General features: G+C 40.2%; 1 protein-coding gene and 1 long non-coding RNA gene across 2 annotated transcripts in view; both read right to left on the reverse strand.

Moving 5' to 3' along the window:
- Window positions 1-16448, reverse strand: part of LOC308701967 — a 756660-nt gene that overhangs the window by 611442 nt on the left and 128770 nt on the right. The window lies entirely within an intron of this gene.
- The window catches only part of LOC308701565 (uncharacterized protein), a gene marked incomplete at its 3' end in the record, with an annotated part of 61170 nt that overhangs the window by 37523 nt on the left and 7199 nt on the right, over window positions 1-16448 (reverse strand). The window contains exons 2-3 of the mRNA XM_081383921.1: window positions 7073-7402; window positions 2626-2967 (exon numbers count right to left, since the gene is read on the reverse strand). Coding sequence (XP_081240047.1) covers window positions 2626-2967; window positions 7073-7367 — 637 coding nt within the window. The 5' untranslated portion in view covers window positions 7368-7402. The remainder of the gene's footprint in view (window positions 1-2625; window positions 2968-7072; window positions 7403-16448) is intronic.

Raw genomic sequence — 16448 nt, forward strand, 5'->3', positions numbered from 1 at the left:
ACAGGGGTAAGCCGGTGATTTTAGCGCCGTCCGAATCCATAATATCAGTGTTTTTCTCACCCAATCCGCGTAAAAATCTGCTGTTTTTTGACAAACAGTTCGTGTGGTAATTTAATTGCCGTCTGAATCCACATCTCTGAGTTTACAAGAGATTCAAAATTCACGGTTTAAATTCTTTTTGATCACTGTCGAGCACCGTACGCAAGATGTAAACTTTTATTACTGAAATGCTGGAAAGTATTTACAAGAACAATATTTCATCGCAGCTCCACCTCAGCGAACAAAAATGGGAAAGAGAAGAAGGCACGTACATTTTTGAAAAGGTTATTGTGGCAGCAATATATGTTACAATTTTAAAATATGTAGGCTTGGCTATTATAGGCTATTATAGTTTAGATTATTTTTTATAATATCCAATAATCATAATAAATTGCAATTTCAACTATTTCTGAAGTGCTTCATTTATAAAGATCACCGCTTTCTCACATAAACAGCCCCTGCACGAGAGAATAATTGATTGTCGAGCCATCGATATCAAACAATTCAGCACCATCGCCATGGACAGCGCCGGGTAACGTCACACGTAAGAAGGTATATCTTAAGCAGCTTCCTAAGGTATGGTTCGGGGAACACACTTAGGAACATAAACACCTTTGGTAAGATATATCTTTCGAGCTCTCTTAGCGCGCTAAGAGTGAGCGTTATCGGGAAACCGGGCCCTGTTTCTTTTAGGTACCACATGAGAACTGGCCATGCTGATGGTTTTAATGTAGTAAAAGAAAGTAAACCCTCTACTGATAAATGTGTATATCCTAATTCTTTGATGTTTTCTAACAGGTTCTCTCTGTGCTGTATGCTTCACACTCTAGCAATACATGTTCTACAGTCTCTCTTTTGTCACAGTTTATACTTAGTCCTGTTGCGTGTTTCCCTAAACTATTCACTGTTTCCCTGTCTTTCTATTCACTTCATCTCGTTTAGCAGCAGAAACACCTGAAACACAAACCAACAGATGATTACATTTCTAGATGAAAACAACAAACGCCACAACATGAGAGAACTGTGATCACATTTACATTTATTCATTTATCCAAAGCGACTTACAAATGAGAACAATAGAAGCAGTTAAACTAACAGTAGGACAACAATATGCAAGTGCTATGACGCTTCTCAGTTTAATCTAACGCAGTAAAAAAATAAAAAATAAAAAAATATTATTATAGAACAGAATAGGATAGTAGAGAAAGTGTTAGTATTACTGGATAAAGTGCTGTCGAAAAAGAAGCGTCTTCAGACATTTTTTTAAAGTGGCTATGGACTCAGCAGCTCTGGTTGAGTTAGGCAGATCATTCCACCAGCAGGGAACAGTCTGTTACAAGACAGAAGGGTCAGACACATGGATGCAGGTACTGATAGTTTATTGAACAACCAGATGAGTGATCGGCAGTGCAGGTGAAGGTAAGTGGGTGAGTAGAATATCCAGATGACACAGACTTGAATGACTCAGTTCGTTTTCTTGTAGATGGAGATCGGATGGAGACACAGCGGAATGAAACAGACTCGGGAGAACACACTGGAGACGAGGAACAACGATGGAGACTTGGTGAGACAACAAGGAGACAGGTAAACAGCATAGGAGTCCTAGAGGTAAGCACAGCATTAGCGTCTAGATGCAAACAATACCGTACAATGACTGAGAGTGAAATCGGGGTTTAAGTGCTGGAGGTGATTGTTGGATGATGACGTGCAGGTGCGTGTAATCAGTATTCAGGAGAGGGAGTGCGCTGTGATTGAGTGAGGGTGGAGTCTGGCGTGATTGTGACATAGTCATGGTAAAGGTCCGAGAAATATATTTTGTGCCTCTTTGAGATGGCACCACAAGACGTTGTTCGCTTGCAGAGCGCAAGTTTCTGGATGGCACATAAGTCCGAAGTAATGAGTTTAAGTAACAGGGAGCAGAGCCAGTGGTTGTTCTGAAAGGAAGTTGCTGGACTACGGTATGTTATTCAAGTTCAAATCACGCTCATCTAAAGATGAAGAAGCAACAAAAATTAATATCTAGACGGATTGCTATTCCTATTTCTTGTTAAATCAGCTATATGTAATAATTAAGTTCTGTACTGCTGTATAGATCTTATGGCGACAGAAGTAAATCACAGCAGCAGCTGCAGAAACCAGCAGAACAACACCAACAACTATTCCTGCTACAGCTCCTGAAGACAGACCTGAATCTGGAACAGCTACAGACAGACAGACAGACAGACAGACAGACAGACAGACAGACAGACAGACAGACAGACAGACAGACAGACAGACAGACAATGTTACATGTCACCGACTGATAATACACTCAGTATTTAACAATATCTTTGACTCATATTTACACCTTTCCACCTTATACATACACCTTCCTGGTTATCAGTAGTATGATATTTATAAATGGCACCTTATAAAAACAATATTCACAGGAAAACTGCATTTTTCAAGTTAATAACTTTAGTCAAAGTGTCATTGAGTCAAAGTTCGCTTTTTTAAACTGTCCATACCCATCAGTTATTGGGTTGATTTAAAAATATTGAACTTTTTTATTTATTTATTATTAGTCAAAAAGAATTATACACTCACCAATAACAGAAACACTGAATCTCTTCTCTCTAGTGATGCTGAAGCTGCTGTTGATGATGATGATCAGTAGTTTATATTCTCCAGAGTCCGTGTTTCTGGTGTTTGTGATGTTCAGAGATCCAGTCTGATGATCCAGCTTCAGTCTGTCTCTGAATCTCTCTTTACACTGAACATCTGTACAGATCTCACTCTGATTTCCAGTGATTTCAGCGATGACAATGTCATAAAAATGCCACATAATTAAATCATGTGTGTTTTTTATTACACTAGGATCTAAAGTAACAGATTCTCCTTCCTTCACTGTCTTTCTATTCACTTCATCTCGTTTAGCAGCAGAAACACCTGAAACACAAACCAACAGTTTATAAAGTTCTAGATGAAAACAACAAACGCCACAACATGAGAGAACTGTGATCACATTTACATTTATTCATTTAGCAGACGCTTTTATCCAAAGCGACTTACAAATGAGAACAATAGAAGCAGTTAAACTAACAGTAGGACAACAATATGCAAGTGCTATGACGCTTCTCAGTTTAATCTAACGCAGTAAAAAAATAAAAATAAATATTATAGAACAGAATAGAATAGTAGAGAAAGTGTTAGTATTACTGGATAAAGTGCTGTCGAAAAAGAAGCGTCTTCAGACATTTTTTTAAAGTGGCTATGGACTCAGCAGCTCTGGTTGAGTTAGGCAGATCATTCCACCAGCAGGGAACAGTCTGTTACAAGACAGAAGGGTCAGACACATGGATGCAGGTACTGATAGTTTATTGAACAACCAGATGAGTGATCGGCAGTGCAGGTGAAGGTAAGTGGGTGAGTAGAATATCCAGATGACACAGACTTGAATGACTCAGTTCGTTTTCTTGTAGATGGAGATCGGATGGAGACACAGCGGAATGAAACAGACTCGGGAGAACACACTGGAGACGAGGAACAACGATGGAGACTTGGTGAGACAACAAGGAGACAGGTAAACAGCATAGGAGTCCTAGAGGTAAGCACAGCATTAGCGTCTAGATGCAAACAATACCGTACAATGACTGAGAGTGAAATCGGGGTTTAAGTGCTGGAGGTGATTGTTGGATGATGACGTGCAGGTGCGTGTAATCAGTATTCAGGAGAGGGAGTGCGCTGTGATTGAGTGAGGGTGGAGTCTGATAGGAAGGGCCTGATCCTCCTAATGTTGTACAAGGCAAATCTACATGATCGGGCAGTTCTAGCAGTGTGTCTGTGAAGTTCAATTGATCATCAATCACCACACTAAGGTTCCTGGCTGACCTTGATGGAGTTATGGATGACAAGTCTAGCTGAATGGTGAAGTTGTGATGAAGTGTTGGGTTGGCCGGGACCACGAGTAGCTCTGTCTTCGCAAGGTTTAGTTGAAGGTGATGGTCCTTCATCCAGCCAGAAATGTCTGTCAGGTAGGCCGAGATACGATCAGCTACCGTCGGATCGTCAGGCTGGAATGAGAGGTACAGTTGTGTGTCATCAGCGTAGCAGTGATAGGAAAAGCCATGTTTCTGAATCACAGATCCTAGTGATGTCATGTAGATGGAGAAGAGATGTGGTCCCAGCACTGAGCCCTGAGGCACTCCAGTAGCTAGATGTTGGGTCTTAGACACCCCTCCACGATATCCTAAAGGACCTACCTGAGAGGTAAGACTTGAACCATTGGAGTGCGTTTCCCGAGATGCCCTTCATCTTTAGGATTGACAGGAGGATCTGGTGGTTAACTGTCAAAAGCAGCAGACAGATCCAGCAGGATGAGAACTGAGGATTTGGAAGCTGCTCTTGCCAGTCTCAGAGCTTCAACTACTGAGAGCAGGGCCGTCTCAGTTGAGTGTCCGCTTTTGAAACCAGACTGGTTGTTCTCCAAGAGGTTGTTCTGTGTAAGGAAGGAAGAGATCTGGTTGAAAACAACTCGTTCAAGTGTTTTCGCGACGAATGGAAGAGGAGATACCAGTCCGTAATTTTCCAGATGTGCTGGATTTAGAGTGGGTTTCTTAAGCAGTGGGGCTACACGAGCCTCCTTAAATGCTGTGGGAAAAGTACCAGCGTGATGAGAGGTGTTTATTATGTGTGTGAGTGCGGGTACAACTGAGGATGAAATGGCTTGAAGTAGGTTAGTGGGAATAGGATCAAGCGGACAGTTGGTAGAGCGATTGGAAAGGAGGAGATTGGAGACTTCTGCCTCTGAAAGTAGTGAGAAGGAGGGTAGAATGTGTGTGTTAGCTGGTAAAATGTGTGTGTCAATTTGTGGATTGGTAAATTGGCTGCTGATGGTGATTGTTTTATTTATAAAGAATGTAGCAAAATCGTCAGCTGTTAGTGTTGATGAAGGAGGAGGAGGGTTGAGAAGAGAGGAGAAGGTTTTGAAAAGCATGCGAGAGTCTGAAGAATTGTTAATTTTGTTGTGATAGTAAGTCACTTTAGCAGTAGAGATATTAGCAGAGAAGGAAGAGAGGAGGGATTGATAAAGACCAAGGTCAGTATGATCTTTCGATTTGCGCCACTTCCTCTCTGCACCCCAGAGTTTAGAACAATGTTCGCAGAAAACCAGGGGGTAGAGGGTGTGGCGTGGGCTGGCCTGGAGGAAAGGGGGCAGAAGTTGTCCAAGCAGGACGTTAAAGTGGAGAAAAGATTATCAGTTGCACTGTTAGTATAGTGTTAAAAGCTGATCAGGTGGAGGAAGTGTGGATGAGACCAGCGAGGATAGGCGAGAGGGTGAGAGTGAGCGTAGGTTTCGCCGAAAGGTGACCTGTGTAATCACGAATGCAATTGCATAAACCCTTTCTTAAAGGTACAATATGTAAGAATTTTGCATTGAAATATCCCATAATCTCAAGGCCAGTGTTATATATTTTGTTAAGTTGATTACTTACAATATCCCAAATGTTTCAAACTATTTTTAAATCGTGAGAAAATTGCGATTTTAACCAAGGAAACGGGGCATTAGAGCAGGGGGAGCTGGGAGTCGCCAGTCAATTGCGTCATATCTGCGTTACCCTCGGTTTCCGCTCGTACTGCGTGGAGTCCTGGACAAATGCGGAAGTTGTAGTTGTAGCGTCTATCAAGCACTGTCTATGCTATCAAGCAACAAACGTTAGCTTTTTTCTTGCGGTCGTTATGGAACACAATTATTCTTTACCGATTGCAGCTGGTTCTGTCGACAAAGCATGCTTAATTTTATATTTTCCAAATGTAACATTCGGTAATAGTTATGTTTATGTAAAGGAAATATTATTGCTTTAGATTTGTGTTTAGTTTATTGACATTGTTTATCACGTCTGGTGTTTATGGCCATGTAAATAAATATAGCATGTGTTATACATAAAGATTAATCAGTATTTTGGCAAATGATGTGGGTATGTTCGAATGAACTTTTACAACAATAGTTTAGAACACGTAAAACTGCGGAGCGTTATCACAACAATGAATTCGACATACAGTAACATCTATGATAACCAATGTAGTATTAAACCTTACTTTTCTTGCGGTTAAATTCATTTTAATGAAATAAAAGTGTGATGAGGTTCAAGAGTCAGGAAGGAAGAAGACAGGAATCGGCGTGACTGGGACTCGTACTTTATTAAAATAAAGCAAAACAAACAAAAGTCGTGCACAACGCGCATTCACCGTGGCAACCGCGACGGCACAAAACAGTTCAAAAATGAGAGCTCGGATCTACCGGTTTTCTTTCTCTGCATCCAATTTTCCCTTCAGTCTATCTCTCGTTCCAGCGCGCGGCTTATAAGCGGTCTCTCCACGCGGATCACAGCAATAAGACACAGGTGTTCGTCATTTGCACTTGACCTACTTGCGTCCCGCTCGTCTCTTCTCTCTCCCATTACAGACTGCGCTGAACCACGCCCCCCTCGCCACAAAAAGCATGTCATTATAAAAATAGAACTTAGCCTCATCCATGAACATGATTTTTCGATTCCCGTCTGACTGATTTACATCCACGGTGGAGTTTAAAACGACAGTTCCCATCATTCCACGCTCCTTTACATCGTCATCAAGCTACGCCGTTGTTGTTGTTTGGAATGTAGCGCCCTCTAGAGGCCAAAAATTCTTGCATATTGTAGCTTTAACTTTCAATCTGAAAATAAACAATTTGTTTTGTACTCAGACCCATTTTATATATTTTATATAAAATCATAATTTAAACAGATAATAACAGAAGCTGATCAGAGATTGTGTGATTAAACACTGTCGACTCCCTATGAGCTCAACTGCAGATTCCTATGAAAAAATTAACTGTTAAAACTAACAACTTGTCAGTGGAAAAACTGTACAAGATCTGAATACTGTAAGAATTATAACTGTGAATAAAAAAGGAAGGAAATAAGGAATATTATTGGGGGGTAAAATAAGGCAAACTAACAATATAGTTTAAACATATACTGTATAAACTGCATTTAAACATTCACTAACTCACCATGAACAGAAACATTGAAGATATGTCCACTAATCCTGCTGCTGCTGATGATCTTCAGTTCATAAACTCCAGAGTCTGTTGTGTTGATATTTCTGATGGTCAGAGATCCAGTCTGATGATCCAGCTTCAGTCTGTCTCTGAATCTCTCAGTACCTTCATTACACTGAACATCTGTACAGGTCTGGTTGAGATCTCCATTGATTTGAGCGATGCGAATGTCATTAAAATACCATTTAATATCTTCTTGTTGGTTTGTTTGAACACCAGTGTATAAAGTGACTGAATCTCCCTCCATCACTGACACTTCTTCTGATCCAACACCGAAAACACCTGGAGAAGAAATTAACATTTTTTACTACAATATATTTTTAATCTTGCGTTTGAATCTCCGCCATAAATAGTGTTTAGCTACATTACATTTTAATTTGGCAGAAGATTTTCTCACATTACATTCAAGTTACATTTGATCAGCTGATGTAAAATACATCAATTAAGGCTCTCAAAATCAACACTTTAAAGTATGCGATTTATTTGGTCAGTTTAACTCGTTACAAATATTTTAACGCAATAATTGCAACATCTATTTTTTTCTGGCATCCTTTGTCTAGCGTTACATATGACAATGCTATAATTCATTCAAGCACGCTAAGATAAAAAAAAAAAAAACACAAATATGTACTGGCACATCTGTGAAGCGGCTCTCTATGGATAAAAAGGCTTTTTAAGGGTCGGGTGTGATGTCTGGCCCGGTTTGTTCATGGCTTCCATGGCTGCAATATATGATGTTTTCCACCAACTGGCAACCCGAGGTGTCTAAATACTATTGGGTAAATTGGTAACAGACAGAATCTCCAACGCATTCTCATCCTAGGGCGTCATATATTGACGCTTTTGACATTTCGTCTACATCCGATGCACATGGCACTCTTTAGCGTCAATTATGAGACGCAGATTATGGGTAGGTTTAGGTCTGGGGTAGGGTTAGGGTTAGACCGCTAGGAGGCGCCTTGGTGCCCATATTTATCTGCGTCTCATATTGACGCTAAAGGGTGCCATGTGCGTCGGATGTAGATGAAATGTAAAAAGCGTCAGTATATGACGCCTTGGGATGGAATCTCACAGACCAAAACATAAACAGACATTCTGACACGGAACCCACATTTCAAAAAAGAATAAATGGCTGTTGCATTATTAGTATTAGCAAAACTGTGAACAGAATGTTTTCTATACATATCTGCAAGCATATCACAGTACTTTTATTCTTTAGTAGCCTATAGTATAGTATTACATACAGCTGGTGCTCTTCGGTCAATTTTTATTTGATTTTTTTTCTTCATCGGAATGGTACGAAACTTGGTAAAGGTTTTGGCACTTGCTATGAAGTGAAAAAAAAAATCATGGACATGATTCAAACAGGTTAAATGGTACTGAAAAAAATAGTCACACTTGTGCTCTGTCTGTAAGAATTGAGAAATTAGGAAATGCCAGACAGTCTGGCTGAAGAGCGACCAGACCCTGAGAGAGGACAAAAGACCTCTCTGGAAATTAGCATTTAAACTCACCATTTGTGAGGCAAAGTCTCACCTCTACATCTCTCCCCCTCTTCCCCACTCCCCCTCTCTCATGCTGAGACCACATGTAAAACACCCAAGAAAATGTAGAGTTTAATGTGAATGATTATCACAGAGTATTTTTCATGTTTGGTATCATTTAAAATGTGACTGGTACAAATGTCTCATTTCCAAATAAGTAAAACAGAAGGTAATAAGGTTTTAAGAGTTTAAAGATAACTGGCAGACAAAGAAAGATGATCTCCTGACAAATGGTCACACACCCCCAAAACGTGCGACCTCTGAATGCAAATTTCTTTTGTTATTACAGGGCAATTCCACGCAAAGGTCATCCTTACCATGAAAAATTAAAGTTTTTACCTAAAGATCAAAACCCCTTTTAAGTTGTCCATTTAGGTCTGTAATATACTGTATTAATGTGCTGTATCAGAAATTTTAAGAAAATTGCCTTGTTTTTCCACCACATATGAGGTGAGCAACAATGCTAAAATTTTAATTTCAACCAGCCATATTTCATGCTTTCAAAAGAGGTATCAAAGACCCCCCTTTTAAAAACTTAATTTGAACATAAAGCATTTTGCTGAAAGTTGGAGGCATGCCTGAGAAATAAATTTACTAATTTGGTCATAACAGCACTGCCTGTTGAATTTATAAGGGCTTTAATAAAGAGGTCTCGACGCTTCAGTGCTCTGTCACGTCCGTAACGTTTTAAAGATTAAGTTTATATAATATAACAATTATAAATGCAAATAACTTGAAACTTTATATGCAAAGCTAAACTATGTTCATGCTTACTAGGATCGACATTTCATTCCACTACTTTGCTCTGAACAACCATAATAATGCGTTACGGACGTGACCGTTACGGACGCTTCACATGAAATCATATGCACTTGTGATCGGTTTCAGGCTTACCATATATTCAGTGCATATCCAATAATCGCAATAATATTTGTGCTTTGTTAGTTTTAATATGAAAAAATGTCTCAACTTTCAAATTCAGTCTATTTTATAACAAAATGTAAACAATAGAGACCGCTCTTTAATACGGCGTGGCAGAGTTTCCGCTAGGAAAAAATGGTGATTTTGATGATATGCCGGTCAAATATCGCCTCTTAATTAAGGGGGCGGGATTATTACACGATTTATTATTTATAATAATAATAATATTACCATCTTACGTGACAGTTCTCCATTACAGACGCGTCGCGACCGTTCAAAGCGGCACTAAAAGACTGCTTTAAAACTTTCACAGAGACCTCAAACAGAAAGCACAAAGCCTTTCTTTAAAACGAATTTCGTTTTGTATTAATTGTATGTTAATTTTAATCAGTGTTTCATTATCCAATTTTCTCGATAAAGTATAAAATAAAAGTAATTTAAAAGTAAATATAGCAGACAATAAATAATCACGACATGGAGGCGCCAGCGCCTGAACTGGAGCTAATGTTAAGCTATCATCCATGAACCGAAATTTAACGTATAAGGTAGCCTACTCGCCTCACACACCTAAAAAAAAAAAAATAGAAATATATCTATTATCTACAGAAATCTTTACTTTTAAACAGAACCATTCAAAACTAAATAAAACGATGTAATCCGTATGAAATGTGTATTTCTCTCCGGCGCGTTCACTACTGCGAAGATCGCGAGTCAGACTTCATCTTTGCAGCCGACACAGAAAACACTTGTTTATTAATAGACAATTAAAATGTCTCACTGCAATATTTTACAAATTCATAACAACGGAAACCCTGCGGCGTGGTATATTTCTGTAGCCTATATTGCGCCTCAGTGCGCGGCGGATAAAGTGCACATGAACGGATCTTTTCTTCCTCTGCCAGTTACAGGACGAAATATGAATATCAGAAGGTAGTATATGATACAGTACAACTTAAAGAAGAGCATGTGTCTTATAGCCATAGGACACTTCTTCGGGATGTCGCGTTTTTCCCTCTTGGTTAAAACATGAATAGGCCTATTCATCATAATCCCGCGATCAAGCTGACAAAATAATAGTGATATTGCAATCATTTTGAGTCACGACTTAAAAGTAGTTTAAAAGTAGACATTTCAGACGTCCTATATAGATATATTTCTCAGGTATGTGAGGCAAGTAGCCTACATTATACGCGGAGTTTCGGTTCATTTATGAGGCGCGCTCCACTTCACGCGACGGCGCCTCCGTGTCCTGATTATATTGTCTGCTATAGCCTATTTGCTTCTTATTTAATAAATCCAAGCAATTTGTTGATGAAACATTGATTAAAATTAAGATACAATTTATACAAAACGAAATTCACATTAAAGAAAAGCTTTCTCAAAAAAAAAAAAAAAAAAAAAAACTAAAGAATTGGTCAAAATCATGTCTGCCCACTGATATACTGTATCCGATATATTGCGCATCTTATGATCTTACTCATGCTGTTATCCTTTCATATAATCAACATATGAAATAAAAAATACAATTATTTTATTTAAACATTAATATGAGACTAAATGCCTACTCAAATGTAATGTTGGAGCGGGATTTGAGTGAACGCCGTCTTACCGGTGATGTTGGGGGAGAGCGCTACGATTTTCGAACAAACATCGAATATTATTTTTGCTTATAATGCCAATCCTTAATATTTGGTGTTTTAAATGCCTGTTTGAGGTCTCTGTGAACGTTTCAAAGCAGTATTTTAGTGCCGCTTTCAGAGCGGTCACGTCCGTAACGGAGAACTGTCACGTCCGTAACATTGTTTTTTCCTCATAAATGCGAAAATGAAAAATAACATAAAATTAATATTTTATGTTCTGTGGAGAGCCAACCCTTCTTCATTCGGTGGGTACTATTACTTTTGGTTTGCGCAGTGTAATTCACAGAATTACTAAAAAATATTTTGGCAACAAAAAGTTAGAGATTTTTTTTGTCACGTCCGTAACGCATGTGTATTTCCCTCAAATTAAATATAAAACGCATGCGTAGACTGATATTTTTCTAATGTCTGGACTCCTTTATTAAGGGAGTATGGATATATAAACAGACGTTTACATATATTGGTATTAAATGCATTTTCTGAGAATTTATATTTCAAGTTTTGACTGCAAATGTCACGTCCATAACGCTGGAATTGCCCTACATGTTTCCTTCTGAAAGGTTTGTCTATATAATGAAATGCCGCAGAGAGTTCGGGACCTTTTCTGTAACTCAGATTCGCCCGTGAGGCTGAGAGAGAGATCTCTCAGCCTCATGTATTTCTTAAAGTCACTTTTCTTAAAGTTAAAATCAAAATATACTTTGCCTCGAGAAAAGACAGTAACACGTAGAGACCTTCCGCGCTGGTCGGATGCCGGCTTTGGGCCGATCGAGGGCGAGCTCCTTGTGGGAAATGAATGGGAGACACATTCCATCTAATGAAACCTTTACTGCAGCCAAACAAAATCTTACTGTAAGCAAATTTGTTGAGAAATCAAGCTAAAATTTGGAAAACAAATTGTTTAGATTTATGGATTTGGTTTTCTCACAGTTTTAGAGTATAACATGTTTTTGAAAATATATATTTCATATAAAAATTGAAAATAGTATTTTTGCACATTTTTCATAACAATAAATGTTCAAAATAAAAAACAGTTAACTTAAAAAACAAATTCACTTCAGCAATAATCGTTGTCTTTGAAAAGAGATCAAACTTAAGTCTGTGCTCTAAAGCATTCAAAATTTACAACAGTTTAATTTGGAAATTGAATTTTCAGGTCTATGCGTTAAGTAAATAAATGCATGGATTATAAATACAGCGTAAATGTAATTTAGTACTGTGAAATCCCCTAAAAATACAAAATATACTAAAATAAACTACATTCATTTCATTAAAAAATATATAATAATAATTTTTGACCAACACGCAAAGAGCACCAGAGAACAATAAAAGTAAAAATCACTCACACCACTTGACTGAATCACTTTTGTAGCTTTAATAAGGATACATATTCAGTTTAGAATTTATACAGTGAGGCAAGTGTTTGATTATTCAATTTCTGTAGGTTTTCAATTCATTCATATGGAAGTTGAGTTGGGCAGTTCTCAATTTTATGCAAAAATCAAGCGAAAAACGTGGGTGGCAGCCAATCGCTGTGAGGTTCAGTCTGTATTTTAGGGGCGAAATCCGAAATCGAATGTAAATACAGGGCCAGTATCGCAGGTATTGATATTAGGGATGCACCGATCCACATTTTTTCACTTCCGATCCGATCCCGATACCTGAATTTGGATATCGGCCGATACCGATACTATTCCGATACCAGAGCTGTGTTTGCTTTAATATTTTTGTTATCATTATTGTTTATTTTATATGATGCTGAAATAAACTTCTCTCAACAGGCAAGTATGATATGTATGTATGCATGCATGTATGCCCCAAAAGGCAACTTGAGGTAAGTATAAGGTCAGAAAAGGAAGTCAGAAAAACAGGAAATCCTGTTAACAGGGAAAATCCCATTCTGAAAACAAATATGCAACTGTAAGGGTTTCAAATTGATTGTCATGTCAATATTTATTACATTCCCAAAATGTAAAAATCAAATACTTGAGTCTTGAAATATAAGAAAAGTGCAAGTGTAAACATCTTACACACACACTATCTGAAGGGTGATCCTCGCTCCGATGCGGTAACTCTCTCGATGAATGCTCAATCAACATCAGCATCTTGCAAACAGACAAGCGGATTTCGCCTCAGACGCGCGTCAATTTCGTACTGGACGCGCGAATGGATTCAAAATATTCAAGCGTCCAACTAGACGCGGTAGACGCGAATTTGACGCTCTATTCGCGTTTGGTGAGAACGCACAGTAATGTGTTGCTTTTTTAAATGTTTGATTGCGTTCGTTGTGTTGTATGACGCGAGGGAGCTTTAAAGAGCTCTGAATTACGGCTTTGCAAACATTGCATTTTGCTGTCTTTGCGTTTCCAGTGTGAAGTATTTACACAAAGCGACATGTTGGCTAGCCGCAAACTGCAGAACGTAAGTTATGACTATAACTATGGATCTATTTTGACCTCACTCAGACCGTCACCACGGTCTTACCTTGAATGACGCCATTCTGCTAGCTCTCCTCGAGACCTAATGTAAACAATGTCAGATGACTGACCCCTAGTGGTTGGTTCCCTATAAAACATCCGGATGAACCGAACACTTCCTCTTGCCTGGAACGCCTCAGTTCATCCCAAGTGACAAGAAATGGTGACGGTCATCATTCGGTCTCATAGATCCATAGTTATAGTCATAACTTACGATCTATTTCGACCTCACTCAGACCGTCACCACAGTCTTACCTTGGATGACTAGTGCCATCAAGGTCATGAGGGAATGTCAGCCTCTCCTTCTTCACATCCCTGCTTAGCGGCCGAGAGCAGAATTGTTGACCCAAGCGTAACTGGGTCCGCCACATTGACCCTGTAATACCGGGCAAAGGTACAAGGTGAGCTCCATGATGCCACTGCACATATGTCCGTTAGTGCCACCAGACTCCTGGTAGAAGTCTCCTGGTTTCCTGGAGGCAGCGCAATGACCTGGTGCCTCCTTGGTGATTGATGTAATAAACTGCCGACATATTGTTGGTTCTTACAAGGACATGCCTGTCCTGTAGGAACGGAATCAAGTGTCTCAAAGACAGATAGATTGCTCTCAGCTCCAGCACATTGATGTGTTCCATGGTCCATGGGAACATCCATGAGCCTCTGACTGATCTTCCTTGCCAGACAGCCCCCCAACCTTTCAGAGAAGCATCGGTTGTCACCACCATTCTCCTCGCTGGTATATTCCCCAGAGGAACACCTTGATCCAACCTGCTGCTTCTTATCCATGGACGCAGAGCCTGAACACATTTCTGTGTGACCTTCAACTTCACTCGCCTGTGTAATTTGGGGTGGAGTTGAAATTTGTTGATCCACCATTGCAATGGTCGTGCTTTGAGCAGTCCCAGAGGCACTACCTTTATTGCTGCCGATATCATCCCCAGTAATCTTTGAAACTGTGCCAACTCCATCCGCTTGCCTAAGCGGAAAGATTGTGCCAGGGCAGATAACCTTGCTACCCTCTGTGGGGACAGAGATGCTGTCATTGTTAAGGTGTTCAAAACTAACCCTACAAATACGGTTTCTTGCCGTGGTTCGACATTGCTTTTTTCGTGATTCATGCGGAACCCAAGCTCTTGTATATGGTTGATAACAGCCTCTGTATCTCTTAAAACCTGGTGACGGCTTGGTGCACAGATCAACCAGTGTTCCAGGTATGGGAGGATCTTTATACCCACTGCCTGAAGAGAGTAAAGAGCGGCTGACACCACCCTGGTAAATACACGGGGAGAGAGGGAAAGGCCAAAGGGAAGGACCTCGAATTGATATGCTTGGCCTTGAAAAGCAAAGCGAAGGAACTTCCTGTGATCTGGATGAATGGGCACATGAAAGTATGCATCTTTGAGGTCTAGTGTTGTAAACCACTCGTTTGGCTCTATAACCTCCAAGATTTGGGCGGTGGTCAGCATCTTGAATGGCAACACTTTTATGTATGCATTCAGACGTCTTAGGTCTAAGATGGGTCGGAGACCACCATCTTTTTTGGGCACAAGGAAATAGTTTGAATAAAATCCAGTGTGCTGTTTGTAGGGTTGTAGCGGAGTAATTGCCTTCTTCCCAAGAAGGGTTGTTATTTCTTTGGATAAAATTTCTGCCTGGACTGCGTCTTTGACCACAGTTAAGTGAATCCCTGAAATAGAAGGAGGTCGTTGCCGGAACTGGATTCTGTATCCGCTTTTTATCGTAGCGAGTACCCAACGATCTGAGATTTTCCTCTCCCAGCTGTCCAGGCATAGCTGGGAGCAGATTCCGGCAGCTCTTCCAGGATTGCTACGCAGTTCCCCCATGCATCTCTAACTGATGTACGAGACCGAGCCATTTGTGAATGCCGTGGTGCTTGTCTGGCACTTTGGCTGCTATCAAACCTCTGAGAATGGGTATTTTGTCTTCTGTTGAACTCCCATGGTCCTGGCCGACTAAAATGGGGATGATGAGGGGGCTGAAAGCCTCGATATGACTGTCTAGCTGCTTTAGCGGGACCAAACGTGCGTTGCACTGATTATCTTCTCTTCCGCGCTTGCTCAGCTTTATCAAGTGTCGTCTGAGAGTCTGGATGAAACACACGGCCTGGTGTGACGGGCATGTAGGTCAGTTCCTTCCTGATAGTATCAGGTAGGGAAGTCTGTGCTAACCAAATCTGTCTACGAGAAAGGATTGCACATGACATAGAAGCCCCAATGTCTCTAATGAGCTGGGCGTGCGTAATCCACCTAACCCCCTATCGTGGGGCCTAAAATGATCCATTTTCCCAGCCAAATCCCGTAAAGTTGCTAGAATTTGCATCTGGGTGTCAGCTTGAGGTTCTGAAGCCCTTGACCTTCTTCCATCAGAACAGCTAGGTCCATCATGGACTTCAACAGGAGAATGTTCCCTTCTCCGTTTAAGAGAGCGTGCATCAACCACTGATCCTGATGCACCTCTATCATGAGCTGACTGTTCAAAAAGGCTAGCTCTTTGCACCCTCTCTTGTAGGGAGAACTCAGCTGCGGCCGGGCATGGTTTTTCAATGTCCTCCAGTAAATGGGCCATACCCAGACATGATGGACACTCGCGATGTCCATCCCGAGGATGCATAGTAGCACGACAATAATGGCACAGAGGTTGACTCATGATTGTTAGACCGCTGCGTACAGTTGTAGCTCGGATAACACACAAAAATATGAATACTCTACTCCTGCGCACAGGAGTT

This window comes from Scardinius erythrophthalmus, assembly GCF_964197995.2.
Source record: "Scardinius erythrophthalmus genome assembly, chromosome: 14".
NCBI lineage: Eukaryota > Metazoa > Chordata > Actinopteri > Cypriniformes > Leuciscidae > Scardinius > Scardinius erythrophthalmus.